Here is a 20,303-nt window from a genome sequence, read left to right as displayed (position 1 = left end):
ATTTTGTTGGAATAAACGATTGATTCTACTACTTGCAGTGTTTCTTTCAGTCCAGCCGTCTTTGCTGAGCTTAGATTTGTGCCAGTTTCCTTTCAATAAATAGGTGTTTAATAAAAGATCATTTATATTCAATTCAGTTTTATTTATATAGTGCTAAATCACAACAGTAGTCACCTCAAGGTGTTTTATATTGTAAGGTAAAGACTACAAAAACAGACAAAACCCCCACAATCAGATGATCCCCTATACGCAAACACTTGACAGTAGTGGAGAGGAAAAACTCCCTTTTCACAGGAAGAAATTTCCAGTAGACTCAGGCTCAGGGAGGGGCGGCCATCTACTGCGACTGGTTGGGTGGAATGGGAGGAAGACAGGACAAAGACATGCTGTGGAAGAGAGCCAGAGATTAATAATAACTAATGAGTCTGCCTACAGGAGGGAGGTTGAACGTCTGGTGTCCTGGTGCAGCCACAACAACCTGGTGCTGAATGCCCAGAAGACAGTGGAGATTATTGTGGACTTCTGGAAGCACACAGCCCCACTCCCCCCCATCACCTCTGTGGACTCAGTCCGCTTCCTGGGTACCACCATCACCCAGGACCTGAAGTGGGAGCCCACCATCACCTCCGTCATTAAGAAAGCCCAGCAGAAGATGTACTTCCTGAGGCAGCTGAAGAAATTCAACCTGCCAACACGGACGATGATGCAATTCTACACTGCAATCATCGAGTCCATCCTCACCTCCTCCATCACCGTGTGGTACGCTGGAGCCACTATCAGGGACAAACAGAGACTGCAGCGTGTTGTGCGCTCTGCTGAGAAGGTGATTGGCTGCAGACTCCCATCTCTGCAGGACCTGTACACCTCCAGGACACTGGGGCGTGCAGCTCGGATCACAGCTGACCCTTCTCACCCTGGACACAGTCTGTTTGACCTGCTCCCCTCAGGCAGGAGGCTCCGGTCCATTCGCACCAGAACCTCTCGCCATAAGAACAGTTTCTTCCCCTCTGCTGTTGGACTCATGAACAATAATCGTATGACTGTTCCCACCACTAACACATGACCCTACGCTGTGTTCACTGCATCATGCCATGTTTGGCACTGATCACCACCTGCACTCATGTATATACAGTGGGGCAAAAAAGTATTTAGTCAGCCACCGATTGTGCAAGTTCCCCCACTTAAAATGATGACAGAGGTCAGTAATTTGCACCAGAGGTACACTTCAACTGTGAGAGACAGAATGTGAAAAAAAAATCCATGAATTCACATGGTAGGATTTGTAAAGAATTTATTCGTAAATCAGGGTGGAAAATAAGTATTTGGTCAATAACAAAAATACAACTCAATACTTTGTAATATAACCTTTGTTGGCAATAACAGAGGTCAAACGTTTACTATAGGTCTTTACCAGGTTTGCACACACAGTAGCTGGTATTTTGGCCCATTCCTCCATGCAGATCTTCTCAAGAGCAGTGATGTTTTGGGGCTGTCGCCGAGCAACACGGACTTTCAACTCCCGCCACAGATTTTCTATGGGGTTGAGGTCTGGAGACTGGCTAGGCCACTCCAGGACTTTCAAATGCTTCTTACGGAGCTACTCCTTTGTTGCCCGGGCGGTGTGTTTTGGATCATTGTCATGTTGGAAGACCCAGCCTGGTTTCATCTTCAAAGTTCTCACTGATGGAAGGAGGTTTTGGCTCAAAATCTCACGATACTTGGCCCCATTCATTCTGTCCTTAACACGGATCAGTCGTCCTGTCCCCTTGGCAGAAAAACAGCCCCATAGCATGATGTTTCCACCCCCATGCTTCACAGTAGGTATGGTGTTCTTGGGATGCAACTCAGTATTCTTCTTCCTCCAAACACGACGAGTTGAGTTTATACCAAAAAGTTCTACTTTGGTTTCATCTGACCACATGATATTCTCCCAATCCTCTGCTGTATCATCCATGTGCTCTCTGGCAAACTTCAGACGGGCCTGGACATGCACTGGCTTCAGCAGCGGAACACGTCTGGCACTGCGGGATTTGATTCCCTGCCGTTGTAGTGTGTTACTGATGGTGACCTTTGTTACTTTGGTCCCAGCTCTCTGCAGGTCATTCACCAGGTCCCCCCGTGTGGTTTTGGGATCTTTGCTCACCGTTCTCATGATCATTTTGACCCCACGGGATGAGATCTTGCGTGGAGCCCCAGATCGAGGGAGATTATCAGTGGTCTTGTATGTCTTCCATTTTCTGATGATTGCTCCCACAGTTGATTTTTTCACACCAAGCTGCTTGCCTATTGTAGATTCACTCTTCCCAGTCTGGTGCAGGTCTACAATTCTTTTCCTGGTGTCCTTCGAAAGCTCTTTGGTCTTGGCCATGGCGGAGTTTGGAGTCTGACTGGTTGAGGCTGTGGACAGGTGTCTTTTATACAGATGATGAGGTCAAACAGGTGCCATTCATACAGGTAACGAGTGGGAGACAGAAAAGCTTCTTACAGAAGACGTTACAGGTCTGTGAGAGCCAGGGATTTTCCTTGTTTGAGGTGACCAAATACTTATTTTCCACCCTGATTTACGAATAAATTCTTTACAAATCCTACCATGTGAATTCATGGATTTTTTTTTCACATTCTGTCTCTCACAGTTGAAGTGTACCTCTGGTGCAAATTACTGACCTCTGTCATCATTTTAAGTGGGGGAACTTGCACAATCGGTGGCTGACTAAATACTTTTTTGCCCCACTGTATCTATCTACTTAGCACTTTTAATTCTTATTTTTATTTTTATGTCTATATAAGCGTTATATGACAGTATGTTTGCACTAAGTACCACAGCAATTTCCTAATGTTGTTAACCTGCTCAACATTTGGCAATAAAACCCTTTCTGATTCTGATTCTGATTCTGATTAAATGCAGAGTGGTGTCTGATGTACAGTGAAAAGGTGAGCGAAGAAGCAACTGACAATGCATCATGGGAAGCCCCTGTCAGCCACCAGCATAGGTGTATTGGAGCGTAACAGAGAGAAATCAGTCACTCGATCCATGCCTAGATATTAGGGGTGCAACGATACACAAAATTCACGGTTCGGTTCGATACTTTGGTGTCACGGTTCGATATTTTTTGATACAAAAAAACGTTCATGCTTTTTTAATTTGTCATTTATTAAAATTATAAATATATATTTTAACTCAAAAGTACAGTTTTTAAATTTAATGTTGCTGAAACAACAAAGTAATAAAAAAATAAATCTATCTGATCGAGAAATCACTCATCTTTGGAAAAGAGAGTTTATTACAGAGAAATGTCTCTTTCCAAAATAAAAGCTATACTATACACTTCTTCTGGGCTATATTCTCAGCAGCATATTAAACATATCAGGTCCCCATAAGGAGAATCATGTGCTAACGGCTGTCTAAATGACTCGGGTAAAGTTTGTAGCATGCGTGCTTGTTGTTTTTGTCTGCTTCCACTTGTCTTTGCACTAGGATGATGTCGGTGTAAATGTGCAGTCATATTTGTTGTGTTCCCACTAGTGCTATCAGCGTTAATCTGAAATGATGTTAACGCCACAACACTGCAAATCTCCGTTGACGAGCTACCGCGGATCGCCCCATGCATGGGGCTGGACGGCCAACACGTTAACGAGCTAACTGTGCTAACGCAGTAGTTCCCACCATGTAATTGAGCATTGCGTGGCACATCTGACATACTGTTTTACTTTTGTCCATGACGCGCTTACCTTCAGGGTCATGCTTCACATGAAAACCAAAATAGTTCCAAAGGCCTGATCTGAATGAGGGTGGGGGAGGTTCAATTTGCCATGTTGCAACGAGCTTAGCTTCTGTCTTGCTAGCTTGCGCTGCGGTCAGTGGATCTGCGCTCGACAGTGCAGCCTAGGCGGAGTAGTCGAACGCAGATCCACTGCGCTCTCAACACAGACACCATCGTCAGAAGAAAAGTTGTTAAAATAAATTAAAAATGTTGTATTGTTCGATACATATGAGGTACCGAACCGAAAGCACTGTATCGAACGGGAACAGCTGTGTTAAGGACCAAAAGGCTCTTCAGAGAGTGATCGTACAGCAGAACGCTGCTGCAGGATTGCTCTCCCCCCGCTTCAGGACACCTATACCAGGAGATGCTGGACTAGAGCAGCGCAGATACTGAAGGACCCGTCCCAACCTGGAAACAAACTGTGTTCCAACTTCTGCAATCTGGTAGAAGGTTCCGCATCATCCGGGCAAGGACAGAGAGACTCAAGGGGAGCTTCTATCCCCAAGGGCCATCACTTAGACAACCTATAAACATGTTTGGATGAGTAATTCACTGGAAATTTGATATTTGTTATTATTCTATTTTTAAATTTAGATGGCTGTTGTGGAACAATCTTCAGCCAGCTTTATATGGGGTTAATGTAAACATTTAAACACGTTTAAAGAGTTTAAACAAGAACAAAGTAGATTTGATTACTAATACAATTTTAGTTAAGGAAACATTTCAATGAAACTTGCAGGTCAGAATATGGTGTGAAATGAAGTGGAGCTGATGCATTGTTTGGGAGGTTGTGGAGTAGCTTTAAGCTGGGTTTGCTGTTTATGGTATAAGAGTCAACCTCAGAATAGAATGCCCTCCACTGCTTTTTCATTTCCACACAGTACTTTATTTACAGCTGTCCACATGAACCATTTTAGCTCTTGTGGCCTGCTAAGTGTGTGCTACATGAAAGGAGAACTTCGGACAATCCCCCCACCTGATTTTCCTACCACTTCACTGAGTTCATGTTTGGGGAAATAGTTTATCTATTTATCTGAGGCACTGGAAGAAGCTTGGGAGAGTAATTAAGATGGGTTCAGGAGTTTCATATGCCATTGATTTTAATTTCAGTATGTTTCCATAGGCCCACCCTGTTGCCTTTACAATTTTTTACACCTCATCTGTAGTCTTATCTTTCCACACTGTTTTTTGGTTTTTGTTCTTATTTTTACATTTTAAGTCATTAAGTCTTTTACTCTGTCCTGCCTCACGTTTACACTTTGGATCGTTTAGGATCGATGGCATTGTTCCACCTTGCATATGCACGCACGCCAAACTTAACGAATTAGAAGTTTCTTCCTTTAACTTTTTTTTCTTTGAGCTGGATAAAACTGGTGTGACAACAGCTGTTCATTTGATTAGGCAACTTCTGCAATCTCCAGCAGGAGTTACAGTGCCGGGCATGTCATCAGATGACATTAAAAGTGGCGGACCGCATTGCCCTTAAGGTAATACTTATCCCAGCTTTAGCGGCATTAGCATCATGTTAGAGCTAGCTGACGCGTCGCGCCTGTCCTCCAAGGGTTGGCTTAATGTTGGTGCTCAGGCTCACGGCAGCACAAGTGGCTTGTGGCTTCAGCTCCGAGCTTAATTAAATGTCACTGGATACATGACGGAACAATATGCTAACTTTTTGTCATAGCTGGGGTGTGTGGGTGTGTGGTGATTGTGAGCTAGCTCATGACATCTTACCAGAAGCATCTACTCAGCCTCGCCTTTTTCACCATTTAGTCTTCCTGTCCATAAATCACCTCCAGCAGCCACAGCTGGGGAAATATCTCACTGGGGGGAATGTGGAATATTTAGCTCTCCACATACTCGAGTGTTTATATATAGGCTCAGCTTAGCTGTGCTTCAGTTAGAGATGGATCTTAACAGTTAATACAGTTAAGTGCTCTTGATTGAGACTGTGCTCATGCAGAAGGGTTACGTACATCATGTATATTTCTTTGGTTGGCTTCAACCTTCAGAAGCTCTCGGAGCAGCTGCCAAGCATGACTGAATAGATCAAAGGAGTGGGAAATTGAATGGAGGGACGAGAGAGAGAGATAGAAAGAGATGTTCAGATGTTCATAGGCAAGGCGAATCCCCATTGTTTGTCAAATCCAATTTCATAACCTGCAATGGCAGAAACAAGCGGTGAACAAAACACTGACGTGTCACGTCACCTTTTAAGCTGATACAGCGAACTTATTAGCAGATGATTACGCAGCCAGCGACACTGCCCACCTGATGAATGCAAATGTTCCCTCTCTTGCCTCTCACTGTGTCTGTGTGAGTGGCTTTGTGGGGCTTTTTCCCTAACGGCAACTATACAGTGATGTTGATATTTATTTTCAATTTGCAATCAGAACCTGAGCAATTCATGTCCATGCAATTTTGGTAGCTTAGCTGATGAGAGTTTTTAGGATGGATACAACAACACAGTGTTTTAAGGCTGTTATTCACTAATTGCCTCGTTTAGATTCCTGATTAGGCAGAAGGAAAAAGGGGTCATTAGCGAAAAAGCCTAAGGTTGTTCATATTTGCCTCACAGATTTGGAGCTGCGCCTGATTTGAATGGCACTGGGGTGGGGGGTGGGGGTCCAAAAAATATCTTCAGGCTAATGATGATGAAGGGAAATGAAGCAGGGAGAAGGAGTGTGTGAGATGCAGTTGTCATGGATTATTAAAGTTTGGCTGCTGCTCTCTGCTGAAACTTTTCAGTAGCCACTGTGTTGTTTAATTTTCATGCAAGTCCTCTTTTGTCCGCCGATAGGCTGCAGATTCATGTCTACGTTCCATCCTTGCTCCATCCCATCTACATGACAGAACCATTTTCATTTGCAACAGACACAGTGACAGAATATTGATTGTCTGAGCTGTTTTTCTCCTCCCTGTGCACATCATTCTTGTCAAAGCTTCCATCAAATATCCAGTTGTCTTTTTTTTTTTTTTTAGCTGTTCTTAATCTCATGAGGAGGAGGGATTTGTATGGTTGTGTGTGTTTGTGGGGGTTTTCTTGTTTTTTGGTTGGCTTCTTTTTGTGTGTGCATTTTTTTTTCTCTTCCTTTTTGTCTGTCATCTCTCCCCAGCGGTTCCTCTAAACAGCCAGCCCGCATTGTTCTTTTCAGCTCCATTAACCCTCCTCTTCATTAGGAACCAATTAAAGTGGTAGATGCTCATTGCCAAGCAGCAGTAAGAGGATGTAAAATAATGGGATAGATACAAACTGCACTGCACTTGAACCAAAGGAGAGCAGAGACTTACCAATTTGCCAATTTCTGGAGTTCAGGCCAAATGCAGCAATGCATTTTCTATGCATTTTACACAAGTGCAGCTAAGCTACATAACTTCCTCTGGGATTCTGAAACCATGATGTAGACAAGCTCATGTCGAATGCTGAGGCAGAGAGACAGGAAAGGTTCAGTTACTAGATTATAGAGGTGGGAATCACCATACATCCCACAATACGATATTATCACAATACTTAACGCACGATACGATATTATTGCAATTTTTTAAAAAATTTTGCGATATTCAGATTCTGTACATAAAGGTAAACTTTAGCAATATTCATTTTATCTAATAACAAAGTCTCACACTCAGTCTTTCTCTCATTTCAGTTTTATTGTTGACAAACTGAACGGTTTGTATTACAGTCTAGTCCAACTTAACTGAACGCAACCATCTGGTACAATTATAGCTATTCTGAACTATGCAATTTATGAAAACTATGCAGCCCATTCAGAAACTGAAGAATTTGAAAGTAAATTAAAACAAAATATAATTTTACATTAAATAAAAAAGTTTTAAACTTAATTAAAATAAAACATGTCTTAAATAAGTAAACTGTCATGTTTATTGCTGCCAAAAAAAAAGTTAAACACATTTGGACAGTGAAGGAATGTCAGGATTCTTGCTCAGAAAAAGGATCAACATGCTCTGAAGTCAGAGCACAAAAACCTTTTTTGTAACAAAATATCGATTTCTGCTGTCCCTGTATCGATACATTATTAGCAAACAAAATATCACGATACTACACAGTATCGATTTTTTTCCCCCACCCCTACTAGATTAATGTAAGACAAACAACCATACGTCTCACAGAGATGTGGTTCATAAAAGGCATCTCATCCCTGATAAGAAACGTAGAACACAGGGGAAAACACATCCTATACATTTCTATCAAAATGCTGCTAGTGGCATTGCTCTGCATGCCAGCAAGGTGCTGGAGTAACCAGATGAGATGGTGTTCACTTTTCATGGTGAAGCCAAAGCAGGCAGAGGAAAACAATGAGCTGGTGACACCATAGCACCTTCACACATATGCTGCAGCTGTCACTTTTATCAGCGTTCAAGATAGAGCCATATGTGAGAATGCACATGTGCACTTCAGTGAGATCATATCATCAATCTTTTAAGCCACATGACAACAGAGCAGCTAAATGTCCGAGCGAGCTAACGGTGACTGGCGTCTCCTGTGCGTTCTGTCCCGACAACAATCCTATACCAAACAGAGTATTTTCATATGAAGTTTCTAAGGAGTTTTTTGAACTGGAACATGGATTCAACTCCAACTTCTCTGAGCAAGTACTTGGTGACAGTGGAAAGGAAAACCTCTCTTTTGATTGGCAGAACCGATAGGGGAGGGGCAGCCACCTGCTGCTCACATCAGTTGTAACTACACTGATGTCATCTAAAACTTGGAAATGTTTAATGAGAACAGTCACCACTGTAGCATTATAAAAGTGACAGAAAATAATAAAATATATCCCGTTTTTAAGACTAGGTTCTTCTTAAGATCTGGGGCGATCGTGGCTCAAGAGTTGGGAGTTTGCCTTGTAATCAGAAGGTTGCTGGTTTGAGCCCCGGCTTGGACAGTCTCGGTCGTTGTGTCCTTGGGCAAGACACTTCACCCGTTGCCTACTGGTGGTGGTCAGAGGGCCCGGTGGCGCCAGTGTCCAGCAGCCTCGCCTCTGTCAGTGCGCCCCAGGGTGGCTGTGGCTACAATGTAGCTGCCATCACCAGTGTGTGAATGGGTGGATGACTGGTTATGTAAAGCGCTTTGGGGTCCTTAGGGACTAGTAAAGCGCTATATAAATACAGTCCATTTACCATTTTTAAATTAGCATGGCCAGAGGGCAAAATCTCTTCTACTTAAATGGTACTTCTTAGGTAGTACAGCTACTCCTTTATTTTCCATGAGTCGACACAGAAGATGGATCTGCATGTTTGATTTGACACTGTTTTTACATCTAACACACGCCATCCCATTTATCCAGGCTAGGTGTCGCCACTCAGACAACACCTTCAAACCATTTTTTTATTTTATTTTAAAGTTTAAAAAAATGTATTAATTTTTTAAATTTGTAACCACCAAGACTGCTTCACAGAATTCCCTCTGTATCATATGTGACTCTCTGAGCTTCTGTGTTGATGTGTCATCAAAGGAGAGGTGGCAGTGACTGTGACGGTGGATGTGACGTCAGTTAAAAATTGGTTTACAGTCAACTTTGTCACGTGGTGCTGTTCGCCAGGCCCCACATGGCAGTTATAATGGAGCCCTCAGTCAAGCTCAGGCACCCACAACAAAATTGACTTCATCAAGAATGCAGGCTGTGCACATTCAGAAACGGGCTTGTCACGGGAGCTAACACCCACGCCTGAAGCACGTAATTGTAAGGATAACTGGTGTTAATTGGGAAATGTACATTGCACATCAATAGGATGTGCAAAGTCAATAATTGTTGGTCTTTTGTTTTGTCTTTACATATTTAGATATGTAAAGTGTTTAAAGAAAAGTTTCCTATCAGTCACATTGACAGAGAGATCCATGTGTCCATACGCAACGGTCTCTGTTTTTAAAGATCATCATTTGCTGCATGCTTTTGATGTTAGAATCAGCACACCAGCAGAGATCTGGAGTCGTGGGCAGGAAACACAGGCTTCAGAAAGTTTCTGTGCAGCCTTTTGAGGGCAGAAGGTTAGGCTGTATATTACATGTGAAATATGTGATCAAAGAGTTTTTCATTTTTTCTTTTTAATGAAAACCAACACCTACTGAGTTGTCACTTTCAGGCCTGTGAAAGGGCAATATGAGACTTGATTTACAAAATGCTTTGATTTTACTTGAGGGTACGCAGCTGACTGGTTGGATGGAATTGCACGCGAGGTGGTGTAATTTTCAAAGGAATCACAGGGTGTCAATAAGCTGAATACTGTGTGTCTTGCTCTTGATTCGGGGGGTCTAATTTCCCCCATCAAGTTGAACCCAGTGTGGCCTTTAGTGAAATAAAAAGAACACCCCTGTCCTAAATGCACAGTTGTCTTCAGCTGCAAAAAGTATTGGCCTAATGTTCCACTCTGTATACAACACTGCACCACTTCTGCTCATCTCCAAACTCTCTCCCTCTGTCTGTTCTCTGTGTTTTCAGATCTGAAGAGGGAGGCCAGTATCTGCCACATGCTGAAGCACCCCCACATTGTGGAGCTGCTGGAGACCTACAGCTCAGATGGGATGCTCTACATGGTGTTTGAGTTGTAAGTCCCAGGCTGTGATTTAGCAAACACACACACACAGAATTCCTCACACCAACACATATGTAGGCTGAAGATAGGTAATGGGGGATGGGTGTCACAGTGGGGCACATCTGTAAGGGAATGCGTAGTGGGGATGGTACAGAGGAAAGAGGACACAGAGCAGAAGGATGACAGTGTGAGGAGGGCGTGGAGAGAAAGTGAACCCTGCAGTGGTTTTATGTAATCAAAGCTGATATGAAAAAGCTTGTTAGATGAGGGGTTTTTTGTGGGGGGGCAGTGTGCAGAGGATGAGTGCAGTCTATATATATATATATGAGGGGAGGGGGGAGGAAAAAAAAGATGAGATTAAGATTTCACACTTGCTGCTACTTCCAGCTTTTCCAAGAGCTGCATCATCCCCTGGAGCTCCTCCCAGCCTGCTCCGTATCTTCATCTTTCCTCCTCTTCCAGAACTAATTCCTTTATCATTTAATTCTGTTATCGCTGAGCAGGCGAACGCTCGGGTTTCGTGCGTTGTTCTATCACATGGCTTGGTGCACCGGGAGAAAACTTTCAAGGATATGCAGACGAGTGCCATTTAAAGAGATTTTCATGGTTTTTGGAGCTCATTTGCACACACACACACATGCACACACTGACACGCTCATGAGACCACAGGCAGATATCGGAGCGCTATGGGCCTTGGAGAGGGGAATGGATATGGGAGTAAATGCAGTGGATAAATGTGGAGGGCCTCGTGCCGCTCTTTTTCTCAGGTCGCACTCCTCACTAATCACAGAGGCTAAAATGTGAACGTGATGCGGTAATAGCAGTGCAGAAAAATATGGATGTGCTGTAGCCAAGTCCTACATCAGAGTCCTGTTTAATTGGCACAGAGGCTAAGTGACAATAAAGAATAGGCTTCCAGTAATTGGGAACAGAGCAATTATGAGAGACAGGATCAGCTGTGGCTAAATAGCCTGGCTGCAATTGTGTGCGAGTTGTGTGCATTTAATGATTGTCATTCCATCATCTGTATATGTGTGTGTTTTTTAAAACAGCCACCTAAGGAGGACTGAGCCTGTGCGCAAAGGCCTAATTGCCTTAAAGTCTGCTCCTAGCAGCTTAATGATCGCGAGCGCACCGCTTTCCTGTGCATTGAGACGCTGTGGCCAGAGCCTTGTTTCAGCTCGGTTGAGGAGCTGTCGTTTTTAGAGCCGTGCTGTTATTGTGAATCCCTCCAGAGGGCTTTCATGAATGCATCACCATTACAGCAACAGCTCCTCCTCCTGAACACTTGGATCATAGTGGGGAGCTCCATGCAAATGCTATCATCACTGTGAAAAGAACATGATTGCTTATGATTTACAAAACTGAACCTCGCTTTAGCGTGTAGACTATAAAATTAACCGATTTTATGTGACAGTCAGCAAACATCCTTCATTTCACTCATTCCCATTCCCATCCAAATTCATTCAAGAGAATGAATGTGCACCAGTATGCAGTTTTGCCTGTATTCTCTATGCATAAGCTGCAGAACAAGTCTAGTCTTGTGATGTCAGAGCATGTGATCTAACCTCTTGTTCAATGGGAAAATCCAAGATGCAATTTATTTATACCAGATTTTGGGAAATCGTTTCAATTATTTGAAATGATTTCCCCGTTCACAAATTTGGTTAAAGCAGATAAAAAAAAGTATAACAAATAGCTTAAATAGGCTGACCAGTATGTAGCTCAATAAATTAGAATGCAGTGTGGCCAAACCAGGAACTAAATCTAATCTAAACTCTAAATAAATACAATGCAGTAAAATCAGAGTAAAAATATCAATGTATATCACAGTTAACTAAGCAGAAACAGAATAAAAATTCACTACACACACCCGTGTAAGAGTCATTACCTCCTCCAAGGACGTATTCACTGTTAGGCTGCTCGACATGACTGAATGTTTTTGGTAGTATTTATTATTACGTCTGTAAACATGAGAGCTTAAAAATGTTTGAGCGAATTCTGATCAAACTTTGTAGGTGTGTAGAGTGGGCTCATGTTAACAATCTATTTGTGTGTGCATTACATCCACTGAGATCTTCAAGGTCAGCTTCATGATTTATTGGTTAAAAATGGTCAAAAAAATATTATAAAAACTATGAAGTGTGGTGTTGACATATAGAATATACTGTATAAAGTTTATCTTTAAACATAGTGTTTTTGCCTAGTTAGTTAGAAATATAATTTAGTGTAATATTAAATAATAATAATAAGCTATTAGTTATAATAAGTTATTGACATCCAGTCATTTACAAATCTTTACCTATTATTCATTACCTACTCACAAATGTTTTTCTAAAAGTAAAAACTGCTCAGAGTGTGAGCTGCATTGGTGGAAGTTTGTGTTTGATATTTGTTTGAGTTGTTCGATGAGATATGAAAGATATTCAGAAGCCTTGAATCAGTTTGTTAGAGAACGTGCTGTCTGTCCACTGAGTGGTGTAGAAGGTTGTCAGGACTATCCGTGATGGATATCAGTTTGTTCAGTGACCTCCTCTACATCTCTGCTCTGATGCAGACTCAGCAGACTACAGCAAAGTTGTTACATCCTGTGAGGCTGTGGGAGTGTGTGGGCGTGGTGTTGTCCTCTCCCTCTCCTCCTCCTTCTTTATTGCCCCTCCCCTGTCTCTCTCTGCCCCTACCCTCTCCTATTAGGGCACACCTGCTGCTCATCTGCCCTCGTTGACCACCAATTACCCTCAGAGGAGATATAAGCTGGAGATGAGCAGTGTGGAGGTGGGAGAGGCTTCTGGTGGATTTGCGCTGTGCTGGTCAGTTTGTGAGTCTGGTCTAGGTGTGGAAAAGGCCTGCTGTGTGTGACCAGCCCCACTGTGCGTGGCTCTTTGTGAGTAGTTTTAACTGAGCGGTGGTTTTCCTTAAGTGACGGCCTCCATTATTTTGTTTGGCCTGTCTGGTTATTGTTAATAGCAGCGTTGCTGTCTTTTTCTGTTGAAGCCTTATAGTTGTTTTCTTTGTTGAGTGGTCACCAGCTCTTTGGGTTGACCTGTCTGATTTATCGTTAAAGCAGCGGTGCTGTCTCTTTTTGTTGTTACTATTTATATGATTATTGAGGTAATTGATTATAATAAAGATATTTTGTGTTAACTACCTCTACCTGGTGTTCTTTTCATTTCAACCCGGATCCAACTGTTACTGCCCCCCATCCTCATCGCCTAGATTTTATGCGGGGACGTAACAAAAGTGTACGCAGCAGTTTGATAGAAAATCTCTAACATTTTCAAGAATCTCGACTTCTTTAGGAAATCGAGATGGCTCGTCGCCTTCTTCTGTACAGTCTCTGTGTTAGTCTTCCAGTACAGTGTGTTGATGTGCATATACTTGTACTCATGGGCATGCTGTCCCAGGATAGACGCAGGCTGTTGTGGGACAGCTGATTACCATCTCTCTGGTAGTTTTTACATTTAGAAGTATTTCTGCCACACCACGCCACCAGTAATGCTCTATATCCTTCAATTATACGTCTAGCAAGTTGTTTTTTTTCCCACTAAGTATTTGACAATCATAAGTTTTCTTATTGTTGCTTGAAGTCTATCAACGTCATCATCCAGTCACTGATCCAAACTACCTGAGGCTGACTGCGTAGAATTTGCTCATTAGGTACAGTCACCAGAGACTGTCTGCTGATGCAGACATGGACAGACTGCTCGTCATTCCTCTTATACTTTCTAGTGCAGTCTCTCCATGGAGAAGACAAGGAAAAGAAAACTGGCAGGCACAAAGTCTCCTCAGAGCCTCGTGCTTACCATTTGAAGTTGGAATTTAAGTCACTTGTGGAGCGTAGCACTCACTAACATGGAATCCATGACACGCCTTGAATTCTTAGTCTACATGGCTATGGGTTTAACTGATAGGGCAGCTCAACATGGCTTAGGTGGAGCTGAAATCCCTTATTGGGACAGGAGATTCAATCCAGAGGCTCCTGAAAATACACTTGAGTTATTAATTACAAAGCGGTTTGTGAATATTTGCAGTGGACCCTCTTTATATTATATTATTTAATTTTTATTTATTAATTTACTAAAGAAGTATGTCTTGTTCAATGTTACAAAAATCCCTGACATCAAGTAGAATTCTAATATTTGGATAAACACAAACATTCAGAAAAGTCGAGTACTACAAACAGACGACATTCTACACAGGCAAAAGTAGGTGAAAATACAGCAAAAACGTAGACTGTATTCAAAAGATGGACATAGCCACCACAACATCATTCAACGGTCATTTTAAACCGTCAAGTTTAAAGTTTATATAAATCAGATGTACTAAGTGTACAATGTGTCTGACTGAGAAACTCACAGCATGCTCATACGTTTGCAACCTGTCAGTCAAAAAGTAGCCAGGCGACAAATCACGACCTGCTTCACTTTCATTTTAGTTTAAATAGGACATCGAGTGATAGATAAGATAGATAAGACAGCAGGCGGTGCTGGACCAAGGCCAGGAAGATCGTGAAGGACCTCAGCCATCCCAACAACAGACTGTTCTCTCTGTTGAGGTCCGGAAAGCGATTCCGCTCCCTGAAGACCAACACAGAGAGACTGAGGAGGAGCTTCTTCCCGCAGGCGATACGGTCTCTCAATCACACCACCACACAGTACTGACCCACACATATAGTTCTTACACACACACTGGACATTCTGGACATTGTTTTCACTTCATCACTTAAATCACTTTAAGCATATTTGCACTGCACAAGACACTTAATAATGTGGATTGCACAACACTGGACATTATATCTCTTCATTTCCATTTAATACTTGTACAGCTGCTGTTATTGTGTGTGTGTATATATATATATATATATATATATATATATATATATATATATATATATATATTTATATTTCTCATACATTCTTATATATTTCTATACTGTGTATTGTGTATTTTGTTGTACAGTTATTTTATTTTCAACTTTAATTTATATATTTTATCTTATTCTTTCCCAGTTAAATTTACCCTTCACTCTAATTTGTGTTGTACAGTTATTTTATTTTTAACTTTAATTTTTATATTTTATTTTATTTTATTCCTTCCTAGTTAAATTTACCGTTTTTAATTTTCATATTTATTTCCTATCTTATTCATAGCCTTTTCTTTTTTCTTTAGGTCACGAGCAGTTGTGTAAGCATTTCACTGCATATCGTACTGTGTATGACTGTGTATGTGACAAATAAAATTTGAATTTGAATTTGAATTTAAAACTGGTGAATGAGACCATAAACAAAGCAGGAAAGTCTTCACCAAGATCATAGGCAGATCTCTTTTGGCAGTCCGATTGTATAGCTGACTACATCCATCTTTTATATACTGTCTGTACTTGCTTTGATGTTCTTGGTGGGGTACTCTGACCTGCTGAGCTAATCTTTTTTCATGAGATAAGATCAGCTTCATTTAGCTCCGTATTTATCTGTTTATAGTAATATTTTATGGGTCTTTTACTGTATTTAAATATTCCCTCAGGGTTTCAAATAAGGTTTAGGTAAAATGTTTTTGTATATTTTATTAATCCCCTGTAGGAAATTACTCTCTGCATTTAACCCATTCACTCAGTGAAGCAGTGTGTAGGGCGGTACCTTGCTCAGGGGTACCTCAGGATTTGAACCCCCGATCTTCCTACTGAGCTATCTCCTCCCCCAATAATGGTGTTATGAAATACACTTTTCTACTTCCTAACTCTTAATAGTTTCAGAAGAGAATGCTGAAGCATAGCAGAGGCTTACAATAATATTACCAGCATCATAGCAGCTTTTTTTTGTGCTAGGCGAGCTGGTCCAGCTGTGCCTACCTCAACTCGCAGACGCTAAACACAATTACTACTACTGACCTGTTTCTCCCATTTCGCCTTCACAGCCAATCGCAAAGAAGTGCAGCACTTGAAGTTTTAATAAGAATGGCCTTTCTTTCTTACTTGTATATGTGGCCTGACCTTCATGCTAGTCTGACCCTCTCTCACCGTGAGTCTCTTTCTCTTCTCATTTCTGTGTGTATTAGTATGGATGGAGCGGACCTGTGTTTTGAGATCGTGAAGAGGGCAGATGCTGGCTTTGTCTACAGTGAAGCCGTGGCCAGGTGAGATTCTATGGCTTTGATTTACTTCCCTGAAAGGCTTCCTGATGCTTTGTTAAAATTATTTGAATCAATTATTTGCAACCATGATTTACACAAACACTTAACTCTGATGTAACAATGATCTTGCACTTTCCTCCCCCCGCTTAGTCACTACATGAGACAGATCCTCGAGGCGCTACGCTACTGCCACGACAACAATGTCATCCACCGAGATGTCAAGGTATTTTTCATCTGCTTAGGTGTCCAACTACGAAGTGCAGCAGCCCACATTTGAAAGTTCAGTTGTTTCTGTTGTCACGTGTGTTTAAATGCAGTTTATTTTATTACATTTTCCTGCATTTTGGTGATGCATACTAAGTGATTAGACTTTTATCTAGCTTTGTCCGGTTTTGCTGTTTGCTAGATTAGAATTGTTGTGGCTCTGGATTGGCTTGTCTTAAATTTCCAATCCAGCTTAAATGGCCTGTATTTGTATAGCGCTCTACTTAGTCCCTAAGGACCCCAAAGCGCTTTACACTACATTCAGTCATCCACCCATTCACACACTGGTGATGGCAAGCTACATTGTAGCCACAGCTGCCCTGGGGCGCTCTGACAGAGGCAAGGTTGCCAGACACTGGCGCCACTGGGCCCTCTGACCACCACCAGTAAGCAACAAGTGAAGTGAACGGGTGAAGTTTCTTGCCCAAGGACACAACGACCGAACCGGCAACCTTCCGATTACAAGACGAACTGCCAACTCTTGAGCCACAATCGCCCCGCTAAATACGTTTTGGATTGTTGGCCACGCAAAACAATTGGGTAGGTTGGGTGGTTGTACAGTTGACAAAATTGTTGACCTCCCCAAGTCTATTGAATCTTTGCAGCGCAGAGGCAAAAAGCAAACATTTTCTATAATTGGGAATGGTGCAACATCAAATGTTAAACGTGTGACCTTTTTTTTTTTTTTTAATTGTTTAATAACATTGACAGAATCAGTGCTGAGCTTATGTCACAATTTGTCTGTCCATTATGCACAAGAATTGCTAACCCTCCTTAAGGTTGGACGATTGGACGAATATATCGACCATCGATGATAGGCTGAGCCCTTCGCTGATTGTTTTTACAAGAGCGATTTATTTTTTTGCCCATGAGTAAGTTTGCTAATAATGGTTGAAGCTAAGAGAAGCAGTCAACGGAAAAAATAATAGCGCTGCTTTAAAACATTTTATTTAAATTTAAAAAACCCACAATGGTGGGGAGGGAAACAAAGAATAACTGGCTTCTTTTTTACAGGCCGCTCCAGTGTTTATCTGTCTCACACACTCGACCAAACAACAAATACAAAATTAAACAAAAAGGTAAAAATCATAATGTCTTTTCCAGCAAACATAAAAAAAAAATCTCTGGCGTAAAGTTAAGTCTTTTGTGTGCATCTCAAATAAATAAATGAATAATCCAAAAAGTAGCTATATTAATACTGAAACAAACAAGAAAAGAAGGTAAAATATGCCCTCCAAATAAACGTATAAATTCTAAATGTGCAAATCAGTTTATATCGCCTGTCGTCATTTACTGGACTGACAAATGCTGGTTGGAAAAATTTTAAATATCGCCAACCTTAATCCTCCTACAGTGTTGGTCAGGCTGTGTACGTGAAACACATACACAATAACTACATGGTGGGTCTTCACCCAATTTTTGCTTAAGGTCACATTTGTTGTTTTACTAGCTCTTTTTGTACGTTCACATATAGTCAACCTTTTGGTGACCGTATTTACTACTGACCACGTAGTTTTTATACTTCTGAGTGTAAACACTTTCGACTGGTGGTGAATGACATTAGTTTCGTCCTGGATTTGACTGTTTGTCACCCATGCCAACTTCTCAATACACTTTCATTTTCACAATGACAAGCAAAGTTTCGCCTTCCTTTTTGTACTTCACACAGTTTGTTAACATGTAAGTCGTGCTGGGTCATAATCTGGGTCAGCTACAGCATTATTGGCACTCTGGTTAAGTATGCTGTTTTGATTGCGTTTGGCTAGCTGCTTGTTTCCTACTACCTATCAACAAGCTCTGTAACCATTTGAGACTAGACGAGCCATTTGCTCGAGTTTTGAAAGCTAAGAGACACGCTTTATCCTGTCTTCCTTTGTTCTCTCCAACCAGTCGAGGCAGATGGCCACTCCTGACCTGGTCCTGCTGTAGATTTCTTCCTGTTAAAAAAAGAGTTTTTCTTCCCCACTGTCACCAAAACGTTTGCTCATAAGCGGTCATATAATTGTTGGGGTTTCCTTTGTTATTTTATCTTATTGTAGGGTCTTTACCTTACAGTGTAAAGGGCCTTGAGGTGATGCTTGATGTGATTTGGCGCTATATCAATAAAATGGAATTGACTTAAATGTTTGTCCATTTTTGCTCAGTAAAGGAGTTCAGATGCTTAATGACACAAGTTCTCCTTTTTCAGGTTTTTCATTTCGTAATGCACCAAAATTTAAATGGATCTGAATGTGCAGGCAAGTCATTTTAGCATCTCTTCTATGACAGAGCCATGTTGTTGGGGTTCATGCAGAATGTGGTTTGGCATTGTCTTGCTAAAATAATTAATGTCTCGTCTGAAAGGTGTTTGGGTGGGAACATACAGGTCTGCAAAACCTTTTTTTTTTTTTTTTTGCCTGTCCCGTTTGGCTCTTTTGCCATCAGAATTATTGTCTAAAGGTGAAGAAAGATGCCCAACGGATTTTCTTTACCAAATTGACCATCCCAGCTTTGCCGTAATGGTCCATATGGTCCATTTGATTCACCTTTTATTATTTATTTTATTTTCACTTGCTGAATACGGGACAGACTTGACTGGGGGAAAGAAAAGGGAGAAAGAAAGAGGGAAAGAAAAACAGTTGAGAAGAGGGACGGGGGAGAAGGGCAAAAAAACAAAAACCAACAGAATAAGCAGAAAAAAACAAACAAACAAAAATACATATGTCGATCACCTGTTGAGAAAGAAAAAAGAAAACAAGCAGAAGAAAACGAGAGTAATAGAATAAACAACATCACAATGATCTATGGGAATATGACAGTAAATATTATTATTAAACATTATTGTGCAGCACGTAAGATCGACAGCACAGTGTGCTTTGAGGTAGGAGCCAAAAAGGGTGTAGTTTGTGTGTGTGAGCACCCGTGTGTACACCTGTGAGCATGGACGCGCTTGTTTTTTAAAAGGTTCCTTCATGTAATGATCTGCTAGAGGGTGTGGGGGGCCACTGCCCCGTCCTCCAGGGCATGAAGCAGGTATGGAGGAGATCCAAACTCCAGACATCCAGAGGCCCCCAGAACACAAGAGACCAAGGAAGACCAACAGAGGGGCAGCTGAGCCACTGTCCCAGAAAGAGCTGAGGAGAGTCCCAGATGAGGGGTCATTCAGCAGCCACGGAGCAGAAGCCAGGGGGGGTTGCAGTGATGTGCCCGTGAGCTCCGCCGGCAGCCAGCTGTGTCTGAGTGACCGAGCCCCAGGCCAAGAGGCCGGGGGCACCCCACCTCCGAAGTGGCCCGAGCGAGCCCCAGGCTCCAGGCCCCGATAAGCAGCCACCAAGGAGTCTGCAAAACCTACATATACCATTCAGAAGTAAATTCACCTTCCCCTGGTACATTCGCAGATGCTGGTGTAAGCCCACAGAGAACAGCTGTGATTTCCAAAAGGAATCTTTAAAAAAAAAATGTATTGGTTATCGTCACGGACAGTTTTTCACTTTGCTTAGTTATCTTAAATAAACTCAGGCCCACAGAAGATGTGTTTCTGGCTCTTATTTATCCAGTATACTTTTACCTTGCAATCATGGATGCAGTAAGTGACGTTCAATGACGGTGGGTTTTTGA

At 41.8% G+C, this 20,303-nt stretch overlaps 1 protein-coding gene across 14 annotated transcripts in view; it reads left to right on the top strand.

The window, feature by feature from the left end:
- The window catches only part of caska (calcium/calmodulin-dependent serine protein kinase a), a 161,734-nt gene that overhangs the window by 63,321 nt on the left and 78,110 nt on the right, over positions 1-20,303 (top strand). For all 14 annotated transcript variants that reach the window (XM_006805981.3, XM_006805985.3, XM_006805977.3 and 11 more), the window contains exons 3-5: positions 10,220-10,325; positions 16,368-16,445; positions 16,593-16,665. In XM_006805981.3, coding sequence (XP_006806044.1) covers positions 10,220-10,325; positions 16,368-16,445; positions 16,593-16,665 — 257 coding nt within the window. The remainder of the gene's footprint in view (positions 1-10,219; positions 10,326-16,367; positions 16,446-16,592; positions 16,666-20,303) is intronic.

Source organism: Neolamprologus brichardi, chromosome 16 (genome assembly GCF_056152115.1).
Source record: "Neolamprologus brichardi isolate AB-2024 chromosome 16, ASM5615211v1, whole genome shotgun sequence".
Lineage (NCBI taxonomy): Eukaryota > Metazoa > Chordata > Actinopteri > Cichliformes > Cichlidae > Neolamprologus > Neolamprologus brichardi.
This window is presented reverse-complemented; position numbering and strand designations above follow the sequence as displayed.